General features: G+C 38.6%; 1 protein-coding gene across 1 annotated transcript in view; it reads left to right on the plus strand.

The window, feature by feature from the left end:
• Eys (EGF-like photoreceptor maintenance factor) overlaps positions 1-18,721 on the plus strand; it is a 1,514,165-nt gene that overhangs the window by 1,440,338 nt on the left and 55,106 nt on the right. Inside the window, 3 exon segments of the mRNA XM_077109730.1 lie at positions 8,772-8,938; positions 9,745-9,889; positions 15,522-15,696. Coding sequence (XP_076965845.1) covers positions 8,772-8,938; positions 9,745-9,889; positions 15,522-15,696 — 487 coding nt within the window.

Genomic DNA, 18,721 nt, shown 5'->3' on the forward strand with positions numbered 1-18,721 from the left:
CTTCAGTAATCACAGGAGGAGAACTGAAAATCATGACAGTTTTCTTCCTGACAAACTCAAACTCTCAAAACTTAGTTTTCATGCAATTAAACATCCTGAACTATAATGTCAAATTGTCTAAGTCATTAAATAATTTGAGTTTGCAAAGATAGTTTACAAAGAAGTTAAACTAATTTTCTTTACTTACTGAGAAAGATACAAACATTGTCACATTTGAACAGCACTCAGAGTTAGCAATGACAAAGATCCTTGCAAGTCCTCCCACCAGCTTTTTTTCAGATTTACAGAAGAAATGTACATGTAAGCATCATTCAGAGAGTTACCTCAATGTCATAGGGAAATAACCAGAGCACAGAAAAAGCCAAGTGCATATCAAAGCCAAGTGCATATCGCTCAACTACAAGCCCACACTTTTTATGTTGGTTCTACCCTGCCAGCAAGGACATGTGGTTCCATCTTATGAGAATTCAAGTTCACCCACAAACTGATGCTTTCATTCCTATTTTCATGGTCTCATCTTTGATAGCAAGAGCCACTTTTTCTAGTCTAAGTGATATAGAAATAAGCATCATATGTCACACAGAAAATGTATTTTATCACATTCTTAGGTATGAATGGATATAGATCCCAGCACTGGATCTGTTATTACTAGCAATCTTGCCACAATCTTTATAGCACAGCTGTAACTCAGAGCACCATTTTAATTTGGCCACTACAGTAGCCAGTTTGCATTGCATGCTTTTTAATAATTTAATTCCATGAGGCAGACATTCTCTGGTATCCATTGTGCACAATGGCAAATGAAGAGACGTCATGGTCATGACTATGCCTGATTCTGATGCTTTCAAAAACCTAGAATATCTATAATTTAATTGTGCTGTTAAAGAACAAGCAGTGAAAAAGTCTGGCACTATGATCAGAAGCTGTACAGATTTTACAGATCTTAAGGTAAACAAAGAAACAAAGACTGTAAATTCCTTAAGAGTTAATCTAGAATCTCAAAACTCAAGTCATTTGGCAGGGGGAGGGGATCCTAGGGGTTAAAACCAGGGCACTTTACCATTGAGCCACATCCTTCTTTATTTTTAATTTTTAGACAGGGTCTCACTAAGTTGCTTAAGGCCTAAGTTGCTAAGACTAGCCTTGAATTTGTTATCCTCCTGCCTCAGCCTCCTGAGTCACTGGGATTACAGGCATGCACCTCCATACCTGGCTCTCAAGTCATCTTAATGTTGATTTAGACACTTAATATGAGAGAAAAATTATTGAAATGTCTACACTGTACCACTAAACCCATCCTGTTCTGGTAGAAAGACAATCTTTTGGATCTTGTTTTACACATATCACTTTTGATATATTTTTCCGTTGTATCACTTTAGTTTTGACTCTTCCACACTTATATAACTTTTCATTTGTATCTAATTTAGTTTTATTCCTAAAAACTCTTGTAGCCAGCTAAAGAGTCAATTAAAGTTTGATTTTAGTTTATTTTGGTGTCTCTGTGTTGGTTTCATTGTACTGTAAAATCAAGAATATTTTATAAAAAGATACTTTCCTTCTTTCAGAAATCCAACTGCTTTATTAGCCCTAATACTATAATCAAAAATGGCCACAAAGGGTCTGCACCCAAGAAATGATTCCCTCAGAAGGAAATTCCCATCAGGAGTTAGGGCCATTGACTGGGCAGTGTGGGAGGCTCCCAGCATCAGTCTCTGTGGCTCCTCTGACATTGTCACTTCCACCTGCCACTTCCACTTGAAGGAAGAAAAAGCCATCTGACACTTAAATTTTATGAATCTACTTGGAAATGTCTTTTAAAAACACTCTGAGTTATTGTTAAAGACAATCTGATGGGGTTATCATTGCCATTGTTTTCAAAAGAGAGAAAAAAGGAAGGGAGCCACCACATTAGCAAAGAATCAGGGATCACACACCCATGGCCTTGACTGTTGGGGACTTTGCTCTACTCTGCAAAGTACATTATCATATTTAAAAGGATAAATTAGATTTAATACATGAAAATATTGACCACATTAGAGAAATAGTATGAATAAATAACAAATCACACCTGTTCTTTTTCTATTAGTAAACCTGTTCTTCTAAATAAAAAAGAAAAGGATTACTGATCAGCTGAATGAGAATTACCAGTTTCTATGACGTTGAAAAATCATAACATTAACCTTTGGATTGACTTAAGTGTGCTGAAATACACGTGGATTTCGCAGCACAGCTGATATAAATGTTTGAACTTCCAACGTGCCCCCTTCCAACAATCCACGGAACAACTCCCAAACCACTCTGAATCCTTATGCAGGACCCTGGAGAGGCAGCTTCCACCTCTCCCCAAGTCAGTAGTTCTGATTTCTGAGGTAATGTAGTCTCGGTATGAACACAAGCATGTATGATCTATGATTTATAATACATTGACCAGAATCTGTGATAGAAACAAAAGGGCAGTTCACTTTAGAAAATCTCTCCAATACACAGGCTTGAATTACTCCTTTTGTACATGAGTCTTAGTCTTCCTTTTGAGAATTTCATAATGAAACTATGGCTCAAACCACAAAGCTACTCTTGTCAGGCCTTCCTTCAAGTTGGAGCTAGTCAGATTTCTAATGACTGTCACTGCCATTGTATTTCTCCCCACCATAAGAATTCCACATGATTGCTACAAAGCAGACAGGGTTGCCGCATAGATCTGCTCATTTTCTCCCTTTTTCCTTCAGATCGAGCCGGCCTGCACAATTCCTCTGAAACCTCTGGTCACATAGGCCAATTAAAGCAGAGGCTAGAAAAACTGCTAATATAAACAGCACAACCTTCAGGTTTAAAAACAAACCATACACAAATAAAGAATCCTGTAAGCACTTCAAAGTAATTTAGGGAATAAAATACCATCACAGTTAAAATCATATGCTTGTGATGCAAATATTTTGTCTTATAATACTTTGCAATATTTTGTCATGTAATGTTTTGTCTTCCTAAGGTTTTAAGCATTTAGGATGGACTGCTATCACCACCACCACATGCCCCTCCTACAACACACACTTCTAAGACCCATCGGAGACCCCTTGGAAAGGCCTGACAGCTTTCGTCTCAAGCTCTTTGCTCTTTTCATTTAGAGTGCCCATGGAGCATCCTTCACCATGCTTCTCTCTGTTGCGGTCTTTCCCGTGGCTAAGAATGCCATATCCCTTTCTTCACACAGACCACTCCTTGTCTGCAATAGTGAATCACTGCTTTCTGCCACCCTGAAGCCAGATGCTATTCTGACCACAGCATCTCCTCTTTTTCCCCCGTGAGATCTCCCCTAACGAGTCTATTATGAATTGCTCTTACAATGCTAAGCATGCTTCACCACAATGCCCCCACTTTGAAGCTCTCTGCTTAACAGTACTTGGGTAATTGAGTTATGACTGTTCTTTCTAGCCAGAGAGAACTAGTGTTTTATTTCTGTGCATTCTAAAATGATTTTAATTCACTTCCTGGATCTTGTTGCTCTTAACCACTGTTCATGTAGAGTCATCCCCTTTTGTTTCCTTGGTCCCCTTTCTTACCACTTGCACAACATAATCTCTCTAAATCCTTCCTTCTTAGCACCAGCTCTGAAGTAATATCCAACAAGGATCCCTCGCCTTGTCTGAAAAATCTTCTTAAGCCTGGTTTCATTAAGATTCACTGTGAGTTTGTGTTCTGCATCCCAAATGAGCTTACTTCCAGTTCTTTTCATGAAAAAGAACTCTTATCATGTCAATCCTAAACATCTCTATATAATATAAAAATGTGACATAACACCTGTTTCTTTGTGAACTGACAAGTGTAAAAATACAAATATCCATATATTTACCAAAGCTACTCTTAGAATAATGTTCTATTAGAACATTGAACTTGAGAATGAAATTATTCTAAGGCATCAGTGGCTGTTAGAATGTGCCATTGTTTATATTATTATGTACTGTTAAGTCAAGAAATTTCCATTACAAGAAATTCCAGGAAAGGGACCCAAAACATAAAATAAAATGCTAATAAACCATGCCTTCAAGTGATTTTATTTCACCACCATAGTTTAAGCTTCCCAAATCTTTTGGTGGGATGGGAGTAAAGCACTAAAACAATCAGGTCTGTAGTTTTAAGGGGAAAAAAAAAAAAAAAAAAAAAAATGGCTGCTATCCCTGACCACAAAAGTTAACTAGAAGCAGTAGTGTCTAGTATAAGGACCAAAACTACCTGCTTCCTGGACTTTAATGAAGCTGGAATGGGGTGGTAAAGGATACACAGAACTAAGCCTGAGCCATAATTGAGAGGAAAGAGAAAGAAACATGCATCTATTGAGTACCTACTATGTGCTAGGTCCACATTTTGATGATGATCACATGTTAAATTTTACTTAATCCTTAGAAAAATCTGAGATATTTCTCTCCTTATTTCTGGGATAGGAGGATTTGGGAGTGGGTGCTAAAGGTGGGGAAGGGGAACACAACCCATTCAGGTGCTTGTTTCCCTTTCTCTGCTGCACACACTGGGTGAGAGCACAGGCCCTGGAATTAGAGGCAGATCTCCTGCACCTACAGATTTCATTGTCTCATCTCAGCCACCTATAGGCAGACAGCAGCCTCAGATGCTTAGGTCAGTCTAGTTCTTATTTGGCTCTTCTTTTCTGTTTTATTTTATGAGGGCACCAAAGAGTCCCCCTCAGGGACAGCTATGTAGTATGTGAGGCCCATTGTCAATGAAAATGCCAGCTCCCTTGCTCAAAATGCAAAAAGAAAAAGAAAAGTTATTAAAGGTACTAAAATAAAAATTATTTTCCTTTCTTCAATCATCCCTCAGCTTTCTTTATGTCTTCTACTTACTATTTTTGTCATTTCAAGTTAAGAAAAATTAAAACATTAAATTAGCAGCATTTTTATATTGATCAATACCTGCTTGAAATGCAAATATAAGAGATCTAACCCATATGGAGGAACACCAAAGTTACACATCTATATTCCATAGCTCATGTGAGCATACGCATACAGTGGAGACGCTGCACCAAATTAAGGGAATTGTCTTTATTTCACCTCCTGATGTGTGCACATTCTGTCAACTCTGCTTTGAACTTACTGATGGCTAAGGAAGAACTGAGAAGAAAACACTCTCCCTACCTTTTCCTTTCCTTCTCTGTCATAATTTCCAGTGCAAATAAATAATACAGGAAAGTAACAGGAGCAACTTTTGCCTTCTTTCTGTACTTAAAGCAAGTTCCAGTTCAGATGGGAAGCAGCGACTCTCCCCACTCAGACCTCAGACCCTCAGACTCTCCTCACTAGTCCTCACCCTGTGCTGGTGTTGGATCTCACAGAACTCTCAGTACTGGTGGCATTCTGTTCTCATGGGAACATCACAAACCCCACGTGTGCATGGAATAACAATAACCGCAAATATTTGAATTTACATATATATATATATATACATACCCCTCCCACTCATGTTGATTGTTCCACATACTTCTCTTTCAAAATGAAGTTCAAAGAGAAAAGCATTAAGAAGTTTGAGGCAGTAACAACAGAGCATAAAGACAAGCACAGGGCCTCTCTCAACTCAGAGCCCCATGTGACAGCACAGGTTGCATGCCCTGGCCCTCTGCAGTTACTAATATCAGTCATTAAAACGTAGTTGGGGAAACTGTTAAAATAGTATTTTCAGGATCCAGCTTTGAAGGTTCTTATAAAGGTCGTGTAAAGTAGGTTTGTTTATTTTTTTACACACTCTGGTTGATTGAATTGAACTCCCAGGTTTAGGAAACATGGCCCTAGAACAATTACAACCTTTTAAAATATGGTTCACCTCCCAGACCCCAGCCCTAGCAGTCAACTGCTTTTCTTTCTCTTACCTACGCCTCACTGAGGGAAGGTCCAGAGTGGAAGGAGTGGTAGAGGAAAGGAAAGCCACCCACGGGACCATGGCATGGGAAGAGCATGTCTGTTTGATAATCTAATTGACCCTCTGGCTCTCCTCTCCAGCCTCTTGTTCATCCCCACGCCTAAGCTCTGGGGCATGTCTGTAGGAAAGAATACCTAGAAACTGGAGTTGGACACTTCCCCAAGACTGCTCCTTTCCTAGGTTTCTTACTTCCTAACCCACTCTCTCATCCCACTTGACCCTTTTAGCTAAATTCTTCAGAATCATTGTCAACTTCTCCCTCTTCACCACCTTTTCATCCAAATTGATCTGTCCTTTAAATTTTTCCTTCTAAATCACACACACACACAAAAAAAAAAAAAAAAAAAGTCTTGTGCCTTATTTCTGTCCCCTGTGCCATTGCCTTAATTTCACTAGACCTTTATCATTCCTCTTCTGAGTCACTGGGTGACCTCCGGGTGAGGTTCCTCCTCTGCCTCTATGTTCTACCCCAACATTACTATGAGATTCTTCAAAATCCAGATCTAACATCGTCCTCCCATTCTAGATCCTTTCATGATTCCACAGAGTCTTAAAACATTTTGATCATTCCTTATAGCATATTCTGCCCTTGAATCCAGCCCTTTCTGCCTATTCAGTTTCTTTTCCTGCCACAGACAGTAAATACCAGATTTTAGCAATCCTTCCTGGTTTTTTAATGCTGCTCCCTCTACTTTGAACAGTGCTCTTTAGCGCCCCTCCCTTCCTTATCCATCAGCAAACTGTTGCTGTTCCTTTCATAGATTAGCTTGGAAACCAACCCAAAAATCATCTCCTTTGAATTTCCTGATTCTTCTCCCTACCCCATCTTAATGACTGTCCCCACGTCATTTCTACCATGCTTCCCATGGCACTTAAGAAAAGAAAAAAAAAAAAAAAAAAACCTCCTGTCTGTCCCTAACCAGGCTGTTGAGCACGTTGAGGAGGATGTTGCTCCTAGCATGATATAAATTCTCAATACTGGAGGAAGGAGGAGTGATGGCAATACACAAAGGCAAGAATATGACTATAATGAAGCTACTGTTTCTTCATCTTGCTGTTCAGCTGGCAGAATATGGCCCCCCTTCCAACGACCTACACAATATGAAAGGCAATTCAAATCCCCAGCAGAATTTCACAAAAATATCCTGATTCACAACCTGCAGAAAAATCTCACAGTTTTCCTTTCCCAGCCCTCTCTCTCAATTTCTTCTCTACCCCAAGAGCTGCCTAAAAAACTGTCTACAATCTCTAGTAATAGCTTTTTGTTTCTGCCTTTCTAACTGCTGTCCTGGATCAATATTTTCCCCTAAGAGTTCATTTCATTTTAAATATATGACTTGACCAATCTGTTGAAGCATTGTAGGTAGAGAGAGAGGGAGAGAGAGACTTTCTATACATCCCCAATGGAATTGGTCAGTGGTATGTCACTTCATACAGATGGTCTCACGATGGGTGCATATTCGACTCACCTAGAGAGCATTCAAAACTGCCCAGCACAGGCCCCATGGCAGACCTTCAAAAGTAGGTCTCTACAGAAGTAGAGTTCAGGTATATCCAAGTAATATTTCTGTCTTCTGTTTTCCAGTGCCTTAGGAAGCCCACCTCCCTACCTTGTCTAGAAGCCCAATCCCTGCAGATACTTCTCTCTAATCAGACTAACAATAGAAGCCATGTCAGCAGACAAGGTATCATCCTTATAGGTACAAAAGTGGGAGACTATACTTAGAAGAAATTTTGTTCGTATCCCTGGACTCATTTTTTCTTCCCCACCTATGCTTAAATATCTTACTTCTATGGGTCCTTATATTCTTCCTGCAAAGAATTTTTGCTTCAATTCCCTGCCTGCAAGCTTTAGTATCGAGGTCCTCTTTTACCCCAGACAAAAAAAAAATCAATTATTGTGTGACATATTTGGGTCTCTGATCTCTCCTGCCTTGCATTTGCCAATCATCCCAGAGCACTCTAATCTCATGGATCTTGCTGCTCGGATCTTCCTCTAGTGACTGATGTTGGGTTTCACCCTACTACTTTCTTTTTCCTATGGGTCTTCAAGCTGTCTTCCTGAAACTCACTATGCCACATAGTTGACTCTGAACAGAAGGAAGAGAGAAAGAAAAGGGAACACAGAAACAACTACTTATAACAAGTCATTGGGGCCATGGTCAAAAGCTTTTACAATAGAACAATGATAACATGCTCTGAACAATCACGGGAATAAGTGGTTCTGTCTACGCTCAACGAGTCATAGAGAGAATTTAGAAGCTGATACTGGGTTATCTTAGCCTTTTGAATTTTGTTAACTACCAGTATTCTGCTTCATCCTAAAGTTCTCTTTGTTGTAAATCACTTACTGAGTTTCATTCAGACAAATAAGGAAATTCTAATATCATTCAACTCTTAGGTATTGATCATCCCTGGCTTGACTAGAACCTTTCTACCTTCAAAGAAATAAACTATTCGTTCTCAGTTTCTGGGGGTGTGAATAATAATAACTAGTTTCTCACATGCCTGAAAAGCCAATAAGAAACTTCATGTCATCCCAGCAGCTTAGGAGGCTGAGGCAGGAGGATCATGAGTTCAAAGCCAGCCTCAGCTACTTAGCAAGGCCCTAAGCAATGCAATGAAACCCTGTCTCTAAATAAAATATTAAAAATCACTCAGTGGTTAAGTGCCCCTGAGTTCAATCCCTGGTACCAAAAAGAAAAAAGGAAAAAAGAAGAAAAATAACTCAATGTCTATTATAACCATGATGATCTATAAATCAGACCCAGACAGTAAAACTGAGCCGAGCTGACTGGACTCCTGAATTACCTCTCAGTGAGTGTTCCTTGTGTGTCTTTTCATTCCAGGGCTCAATGGCGATGACTTCCTGGCAGTGGGTCTGCTGAACGGCAGTGTGGTTTACAGTTATAACCTGGGATCTGGCATAGCAAGTGTCAGGAGTGAGCCCCTCAATCTGAACCTTGGAATCCACACTGTCCGTCTGGGGAGATTCTTCCAAACAGGCTGGATGAAGGTAAAGGGCCTTCACTTCTTCAGTCCCAAAATTTACATGCTGGTGTATTAGTGCTCAGGTGCCAAGGCAGGCAGGACATGATGCCGTCACCTGTGGAGTTTACACTCAAACAGGAGAGGAGAGATGACCACAATTAGGTGGTGTACGAGTCAGTCAGAGGGATTACTAACATAGGTAAGGCTAAGAAACGGGGTTCAGGAAATGCCTCCCAGAAACAGTGATGCTTGAGCATAACTTTGGATAAACAGAAGGTAGGAAAAAGAATAATAGCCAGTATGAGGTTAAGGAACACACGCAGGTCAGGATGTTGGACATCTAGAGAGATTCGTGGTAGACAAGGTCTGTATTATCAAGTACGTATATATCAAGCTAGGAAGTTGAGAGTTTTATCCAGAGAGCTGTGGAGAGACACTTAAGATGGGGGGAGGTTTGAGTACCATGATTCATTTCTATTTTTTAACAAATGAGTCCGGTGGATATATTGAAAATGAATGGGGCCAAGGCTAGACGGAGGGGTACCAGCAGGATGCCAGCTCCTAATCTTTGAAGAACTGTGATTTTGATTGAAATCCAAAACCATGACTGCTATATTAATATATTTTTCTTAACAGACATCAGCAGAGAAGCAGAGAATTGAGTAGTTTCATGTTCTTTATTTCTTCAAAATTCTAGTCTTTATAAATTTTTCATGCCAAGATAATGGGAAATAACAAAAGAATATCTTAACAGTTCACCCTGGGAAATTAATTCACCCTGGGGAATTAATGCCTTTTTTAATAGGTTTTGATTTTTTTTTCCTTTCAAAGGTAGATGACCATAAAAATAAGTCTGTCATCTCCCCAGGAGAACTGGTTGGTCTCAATGTCTTCAGTCAGTTTTATGTAGGTGGTTATAGTGAATACACTCCAGATCTCTTACCAAATGGAGCCGATTTTAAAAATGGTTTTCAAGGTAAGACACGAGCGGTTTTTCTACTATAGCTATTTGTTTTGAGTATTAAAAGAAAGAAAATGCTTTTAAAGAATATATGTGCAGTTCACAAACCAGCCATGTGGATTGTTTTCTAATCAAACTTAATCAAAGTGTTATCAAAAACTTTGTTCATCATTTTGTTGATCACTTACTACATGCTTTACTAGATGTTTAGGTTTTTCTAATGTTTTCAAAACAGAGACGCCTACATTCGTAGACTTGCATTCTATTTGGATTAGAGGGAGCAACAATAAATACTAAATATAATAGAGAAGTAAATTACCTAGCAGAATAATGTGATAAGTCCTATGAGGATGAAAGGAAATGTAGAATATGATCTGGAGAGGATCAGAAAGACAAGTAATTCTTTACCTACGATACTTTTTAATGTAGGCTGACAGAGTTACAGGAAAAGTTGAAACTCTGCCTAATTTCGGAGTATACTCCATACGAAAGGTGAGAAACTGAAGTCAACCAGCCCATACCACCAAGATGTGGCCTACACAGGCCACCCCAAGCCAAGAGGAATAAGAGGAAACATTGTGCTTCAGTGAACAATTGAATTACCATACTCTGTCTCCTTGTGTTCCAAAAGAAACACGGGTTCAGAACTCCCTTATAAAGCTTACTCAGAGTAGAGTTATGAAATTAAAAATGTGCTTTGAACTGATGTAATATTCACTTGTGAATTATCTTTGTGGTGGAGAGTATTTGGTGACAGGGCTACTCATGTGCCATCCTCAGCCAGTCACCCAGGGAGCCTATGCTCCATCAGAAGTCTGGGTGTAGGGGCCTGGAGGGTAAAGTGCATCTCTGGAGAGGGAGCTGCCCTCCAGCACAGCCCAGGCACTTCAGTTCTCCACCTACCTGGAAGCCTTCTTTTCACCACCCCCTGATGCCTGCCCAAATACAGATGCAGAAGCCACTGTACTTGAAATATACGAAAGCAACATAGCTGATCCTGTATGATACAAGGTCAGGTTCTAATGGTTACTTCATCTGCCAAGGCTATCAGAGAAAGTCTTTCTTTGAATATGTCATCAGTACTGATTCTCTGAAGAGTGTCTTCAAGATCAGTTTCAAGCATATTACGGCACTGTGCTAAAATGTAATAAAGAACTCAACAGCTCTTTCCTAACAGGAGATAATCTGAAAGGGATTGTATGGACATAACAAATCAATGAGTTTTTAAAAACATTAGATTCAAAGGAAGAGATGGGTAAGCTTATGAATGTGAAGAAGTACATCTTCCACTCAGTAGAGACATTTTGGGGGGTGACCAAAACGTGATGTGGCGTATTCCTAGGCACAGTTCACACATAAGAACTTTGGGTTAGATAATTCCTCAATGTGAGGAGTAGCAATTGCATAGGGATCAGAGCATAAACTCCATTAGACCACAGCTCCACCTGGTTTGTCACCTCGCCTCCTATGCCTCAACTGTAAAATGGGATGATAACAGCATTTCTCTCACTATGTCATTCTGAGGGTAATTTACTGGAGAGAGAACATAAATTCATGCCTGGTTTAGTGAGAATCCTATGCCATGAGCTTTGTAATGTTTTGAACAACCAATAAAAAAAATATTCAAAAAAAAAAAAAAAAGGAATGATAACAGTGCTGGAGGTGGCAGAGGAACAGCTTCATCGTACACTTGCCTTCTTCTCCGCTCCACAGACAGTGGTGGAGAGTTCGGGCTCCCAACAGACTGTCTTCAGATACAGATTCTGCCACCTAGAAGCTGTGTGACTTTAGTCTGCTACCTAACTCTGGGCCTCCATTCTCTCCTGTGTAAAATAAAGATCCCTATCACATAGGGTTCTTATGGGTTAGCCAATTAAGCAAAATAATTATGCTAAGTGTTTTGCCCAAAAACCAGTCCACAAAACATGAATAAATATCAGTAATAACTCCATCCTGCTGTCATAGGCTTTGATGTTTTCAAATTTATTGAAGTACAGTGCTTCCTGGTTTTCTTTTGTGCTGTTTTTCCCCCCATTCTGTTGGGATCTTTTCTTCATATTTTAACAATGAGAACAAAGAGAGGATTTTTGTCAAGACCTGTCACTTTCTCCTGAAGTGTGACAATGAGCCCGAGTCCAACACGTGAACAGCTGACCCTTTTGACAGAAACACTGGGACTGTATACTCCTGGGAGCTTCTCAGCTGCTGCTGTTCTTGGTTAGGATGAGCATCTTCTTGGTAATTGCCACTTAGTTCCGAGTCTTGTGGGAGATCTAAGACCCTGGAAGCCCCTCGGTTGATCATTTGTCTCTTGAATCTTTTCTCAATATGTCTTCCTCCATTATAAACCAGCATTTACTATTTATTACAAACCATGCATGGACAATTATTACCAGCTTAATATAACAACAAAATATACCAGAAATCCATATTTCCCCAAAACTCTACCATCTCTAAGGAATCATAAGCACTAACTTCTTAAAAATACAGACTTCTGCATCCTACCTCAGAACTACTTAATTGAAATCCCTCTGATGGGGTATAAAATTTTACATTTTTAACAATATTCCCCAGATTTGGAAACAACTACATTATTTAATAATAACAAAGCAAATAGAATTTTATAGAAGAATTTACTCATCAGGGTAGAGTTAGAGCATTTGTCTATATAATGGCAATTAAATTACATGATAAAATATTATGTGATTTAGGCTTTCACATTTCTGTAAACACTCTTGATAAATAACTCTACTCCAAAAGTTTGACGTCTAAACTATAAATCCTTACTGCAAATAAAGTCCATTTTTTTGTTGTTGTTCTGGAAATGACTTATAATAAGCCATCTTTTTTCCTTTGGCCTTTAATGTTCATGAAGACACCGAGGTTAACCAGGTTAAATAATTTACATATGCCAGGCAAACAGGGCCACAGTGCTTTACCTGATCTAATGAGAGCATCTCCTTTGCTGTCCAAAGTTGCATCTACTATAAAGCTGATGAGTTCTTAGGTTAAGGTTCATAGTCTTTAGACTGGAAATGAAAGGAAGGAAAGAAGATAGTAGTAGGGGATGAAGGAAGAGAAAGCAGGTGAGGGGAGAAGAAACTAAAAATGTTAGACCACAAGTGAGAATAAGCTATTATTCTCTGTTACCTGTAGAAAATCTTGTTGCACAATTAAATGTTCTAAAGACTGCTGCAGGAAAATAACTAGAGTCAAACATCTCATCTCACTAAAATGCCTTTCTCATACATTTCTCTATTTCTTTTACTATCATTACCAGTCTTCCCAGTACTTGTTTGAATCCTTTGTGCAATAGTTCTCAAAGTGTGGTCCCTGCACCTGCAACATTAGCATCACTGAAAAATTTGTTGGAAATAAAATTCTTACTAAATCTGAAACTTTGGACATAGTTTCCAGCAATATGGATTTTAATGATCCCTACATGTGATTCTGGTGCAGCTGAAGTTTGAGAACTGCAGCTTCCTGTCATCTTGAACTCCTCACACCAGCCTTATTACCTGCCACATCAGAACACTCTTGACACACTGTTGCCTGCTCAAAAACTCAGCAAGCACTCTATCAATTCTTTTGATCCAGCTATCCCATTCCTCAGTTTATACTCAAAGGACTTGAAATCAATATACTACAGCCATGTCAGTGTTTATAGCAACTCAATTCACAATAGGTAAACTATGGAACCAACCTATTGTGTATTTCAATAGATGAATGGATAAAGAAAATGTGGTATATATATTCAATGGAATATTACTCAGCTTTAAAGAAGAATGAAATTATGGTATTTGCCAGTAAATAGGTGGAGCTGGAGAACATCATGCTAAGCGAAATAAGCCAACCCCCAAAAACCAAAGGCCAAATGTTTTCTCTGATATGCAGATGCTAATTCACAATAAGGCGGGGACACTAGAAAAGAATAGAGTTACCTTAGATTAGGTACAGGGAAGTGAAAGAGGGAGGAAAAGGAATGTGAGGATAGGAACGATAGTAGAATGAAACAGACATTATTACATTATGTATATATATGACTGCATGAACAATGGGATTCCACAACATATACACTCAGAAAAATGAGAAATTTTATCCCATCTAGGTATGATGTATAAAAGTGTATAAATGCATGCTATTATCATGTATAACTAATTTAAACAAATAATTTTTTTAAATAAAATAAAAAATAAAGTAATGGCTGAATGCTTTACTGAGCATTCTAAAGCCCACTTAACTTCCCCATATTTACCTTGCCTGCCACATTCTTTGTTCCATAAAAAACTATTTCCCTCAGTCAAGGATCTCCAGAGAAACAGAACCAATAGGGTGTTTATATTTATATGGAGATAAAGAGAATTTAAAGGAATTGGCTTATATGATTATGGAGCCAAGAGCTGTAGTCAGCAAGCTGGAGTGCTGGTGTATACCAGGGGAGAACCAGAGGAGCCAGGGGGGTAAGCAGCAGTCTAAAACCCATCAAGTTCAGGACCAAAAAATAGCTGCTGTTTCAGCGCAAACAAGAAGGCTGGAAGTCAAATACACCAGGTTAAGCAACCAGGCAGGAGTTCCCTTCTGCTCAGCCTTTTTGTTCAGGTCTACAATTGATTGGATGGGTCCCATCTACATTAGGGAGGGCAAGTCACTTAGTCTATAATTCAAATGTTAATGTTATCCAGAAACACATACACACACACACACACACACACACAATCTCTCTCTCTCTCTCTCTCTCTCTCTCTCTCTCTCTCTCTCTGTGTGTTTGGTCAATATATAGACTTCCTATGCCCCAATCAAGTTGACACATAAAATTAACTGTCATAATATCTAATCATTTTTGTGTGTGAGTGTGTGTGTGTGTGTGTGTGTGTGTGTGTTATTTTCCCTACATGAGTCCTTTCTCAAAACAATGCCCTTCACTACTTTAAATTCCATTTGCCTTGAAGGCCAGCTCAAACCCATCTCCCCAATGAGGGCCTGGTAAAAAGATTAAAAAATCCTTTATTTCTAGTTTTTCTTTAAAAATGTGTGTGTGTGTGTGTGTGTGTGTGTAATGCATTATCTATAATCGCCCTACTATGCTATAACTTAATTTCTATCAATGGAATATATGAGTCAATTGTTTAATAATTGGAGGTTGATTAAATATATTATAAAGATTATTTTGTCATCACATAAAAATATTTTAATACTTTAAGAAAAAAGAGTAAGCAGTGGGCTAGGGTTGTGGCTCAGTGATAGAGCACTTGCCTAGCACGTGGGAGGCACTAGGTTCGATCCTAAGCACCACATTAAAAAAATAAATAAATAAAATAAAGTTTAAAAAAAGGAAAAGAGTATTTCAATGTTCAATTTTTGGCATAATATTACATATCATATAGTTTAATTCAAGATTTCACTTTCACTTATAAATACAACTAAATGTAGGAGAAAAGATCATAAATACATATGCGCAAGTCAAATATTAATAGTTATATTCTCTGAAATGCTGATACTATGGATAACTTTTTACTTTTCTCTCTATGATTTTGTTTTTTGTATTATTTCTTAAAAATTACTTTATTTTGAAAACTCACTTTAATAATGAAAGAAGTACTGTCACCTAGTTTCACTTGTTAACAGAGTGTCTTGGCTCTTCTTCAAGGTTGCATTTTTGCTATTGAAGTTCGTACAGAGAAAGATGGCCATTTCAGAGGCCTTGGAATTCCCGAGGGCCACCCAAATGCCGGGCGCAGCGTTGGCCAGTGTGAGGCTTCTCCTTGCAGTTTAATGAAATGTGGCAATGGGGGAACGTGCATAGAGAGTGGATCTACTGTTTAGTAAGTATGAAATCTTCAGGAAAGACAATAGCAGGTAATTTGCTTTCTAACAGGTGCTGTGCTCCAACTGGTTCTGAACTTGCCTGACCTAGAAACACAAACCTAGTTCATATTTAAAATGTTTTTATGTAGATTTGTAGATGAGTGAAGAACAGTCAAAGACAACTAGAAGTAGAATCAGCACAGCACACCTCAATACTATAAAACAATGAAAATGAATCACTGCATCTCATTCCAAACACCATTGAAAATATAGCTTAAGTTCATAATATTGAGAGTGGACAGAAACATTAATCATAAAAAGCCTATATTCAGGATTTGTTTTTGTACTTAGGTTTGAGCTCCTTTAGAAGGACCTCCTCTAACTGGGTGTTGTGGTTTAGATGTGAGTTGTCCCCCAGGCACTCATGTATGAGACAATGCAAGAAGGTTCAGAGGAGAAATTAGTGGGTTGTAAGAGTCTTAACCCAATCAGTGAATTAATCCCCTGGAGAGGGATTAACTGAAAGGTAACTGAAGTGGTAGGGTGTGGCTGGATTTTGCAAATTGTTTCCATAAACATAGAAATTTTCTTGAGCTGAAATAATGAAAGTAATGCCTTATAATTTTACAGCACTTTGGGGGGTAACAAAGTAGTTTCTTACATACTCTACTTCAAAACTGGGGCGTGGTTTTGGGGTATATATTTGTATCCGGAGATGGGAGTCTCTCTCTCTGCTTCCTGATCATCATGTGAGCTGCTTCCCTCTGCCACACTCTTCCTCCTTGATGTTCAGCCTCACCTCAGGCCCCAAGGAATAGAGGCGGACTTCTATGGACTAAGATGGACTAAGACCTCTGAAACCATGAGCCCTCAAATAAACTTTCTTCCTCTACAGTTGTTTTGGTCAAGTCCCCTAGTCACAGTGAAAAAAGCTGACTAAAACAGTGGGCAATAGCAAAGCTATACAATTTGGCTTCTGTACTACTTTAGTATGAAATTACACATAAATCTAGTAAGTGGGGGAAAAAGAGAAAGGAATTTGGCCTTAGTAATAACTTCTTTTGTTGAGCACCTGCCCAATGCAAAAGTAGTTAAGAGGGGCTCTGGGAATATGCTATAGAAAGAAGAAAGCACACTTTCAATTCCTTACACAGTAGCTATGTACACATTTCTTATATCATACATATATAAGAGAGAATTAAAGAAGTGATTTATCAAAATAAGCCCAGCTTGGTGGAGCACATCTGTAATCCCAGTGGCTCAGGAGGCTGAAGCAAGCGTTCTGCACATTCAAAGTCAGTCTCAGCAACTTAGCAAGTACATAAGCAATTTAGTGAGAACCAGTCTCAAAATAGTAAACAATAGTAATTAGTGTGATAATAAGCAGGAACCTGAAAGGAGTGGCAATAAGCACATGGAAATAAATAAAGATGGAAATACAAAATTCATCCCAATTTCTCATTATTTCTATGTAAAGAGGGCTGGTTTAAATTTGAAAGCCACAAGTGTTTAACTTGGAATATATAGCACCAAGTATAGGTAGGTATTTAGAACTATTTGCAAATTGTTTTAATAAGCATAGAAATTTTCTTGAGTTGAAATAATGAAAGTAATGCCTTATAATTTTACAGCACTTTGGGGGGTAACAAAGCAGTTTCTTACATACTCTACTTCAAAATTTTAAAAAATAAAATAATAAGATTGGGGATGTAGCTCAATGGTAAAGCAACTCTGAATTTACTCCCTAGTACTTAAAAAAAAAATTGTGACCAGGTTTGGGATCCTCTTGTTGACATAATGAAATATATATATATATATATATATATATATACACACACACATACACACACACTCTCTATTAATTACTATATGGAACATTACTATAGAGTCAAATTAGCTCTTGTGACTATTGAAGGATATGGAAATGATAACCCCCAAAACAGTGTGGCCTGGGAAGAGGGAGGGAGAAAGAAGGCAGCACATTGATAACATTGATCCTTTCTCAATACATCCTTTCCCAGTGACAAGACAATCCCTGGGAAGGAAACAAACATCACCCAGTGACAAGACAATCCCTGGGGAGGAGAGATCCATCAAGTCTAAAATGACAGTCTCCGGGAAGAAGCCAAAGCATTGATCCTTACCCAAATAAATCCTTCCCCAGTGACAGTACAATAGACCCTGGAGGGAAAGAGATAAGCACTGAATGCTGATTCTGGACCCTCTCCCCTTGCCCAATAAAAACAAACTTCAAAGTCTCACAAACTGTTTCCTGAGTGCCCAAATTGATATGTTCTGATAAAGTCTTCAATGGTTAAGTCATCTCCCAGTGCGTAACCTGTATAAAACCAGACCTCCCCTGTAATCGGGCCATTTTCTACTCAGAAAGTGAGCTCTCCGATGCCTGACTCCACTGCTGAGCAAAGCCTTGGTGGAATTCGTGAGATCTGCACCTGTCCTGGTCACTTTTGTGCTTACAACTATGATACAACACTGCAATTACAGATCCCTAACCTTAAAACAGGTGAATTTTATGCTAAAATTATACCTCAATGCAATTATTTTAAAAAATTAAGGCTACCATTCATAGATATTCAACTCCAGTAGTGGCATCAGTTCAAAGAATATTATTCCTTCTGATAATTTTTGTAATTCTTCTGTAATCTCAATAAGAATTCTTCCTTTCAAGGAAAAGAAAGTGTGTGCTTTGTAATATACTTTTCAATGGTGCTTAAGAAGTTTTTTTCTATCCTTGCCCTAGTCCCAGGCTCTTAGTTGTCTATGGCTCTAAGGAAAATTATTAGACAGCTCACAGCTAAAACCCAATTATTTCCTGAAAAATAGTTGACACACATGAAGAAATATATTTTAAATGTTCAAGAGGTGACTCCCAACCCAGAAGCATAAATTTCATGGTATTTGGATCAATTTTAAAGGCAAAAATCTCAAAGCTGGTCAAAGTGTCTAACAATGTAAAATGTTCCTTCTAATTTTGTTCCTCACCACTGGGACTAGGAGATGCTGTTTTGGTACATGCTCTAA

Source organism: Callospermophilus lateralis, chromosome 6 (genome assembly GCF_048772815.1).
Source record: "Callospermophilus lateralis isolate mCalLat2 chromosome 6, mCalLat2.hap1, whole genome shotgun sequence".
Taxonomy (NCBI): Eukaryota; Metazoa; Chordata; class Mammalia; order Rodentia; family Sciuridae; genus Callospermophilus; species Callospermophilus lateralis.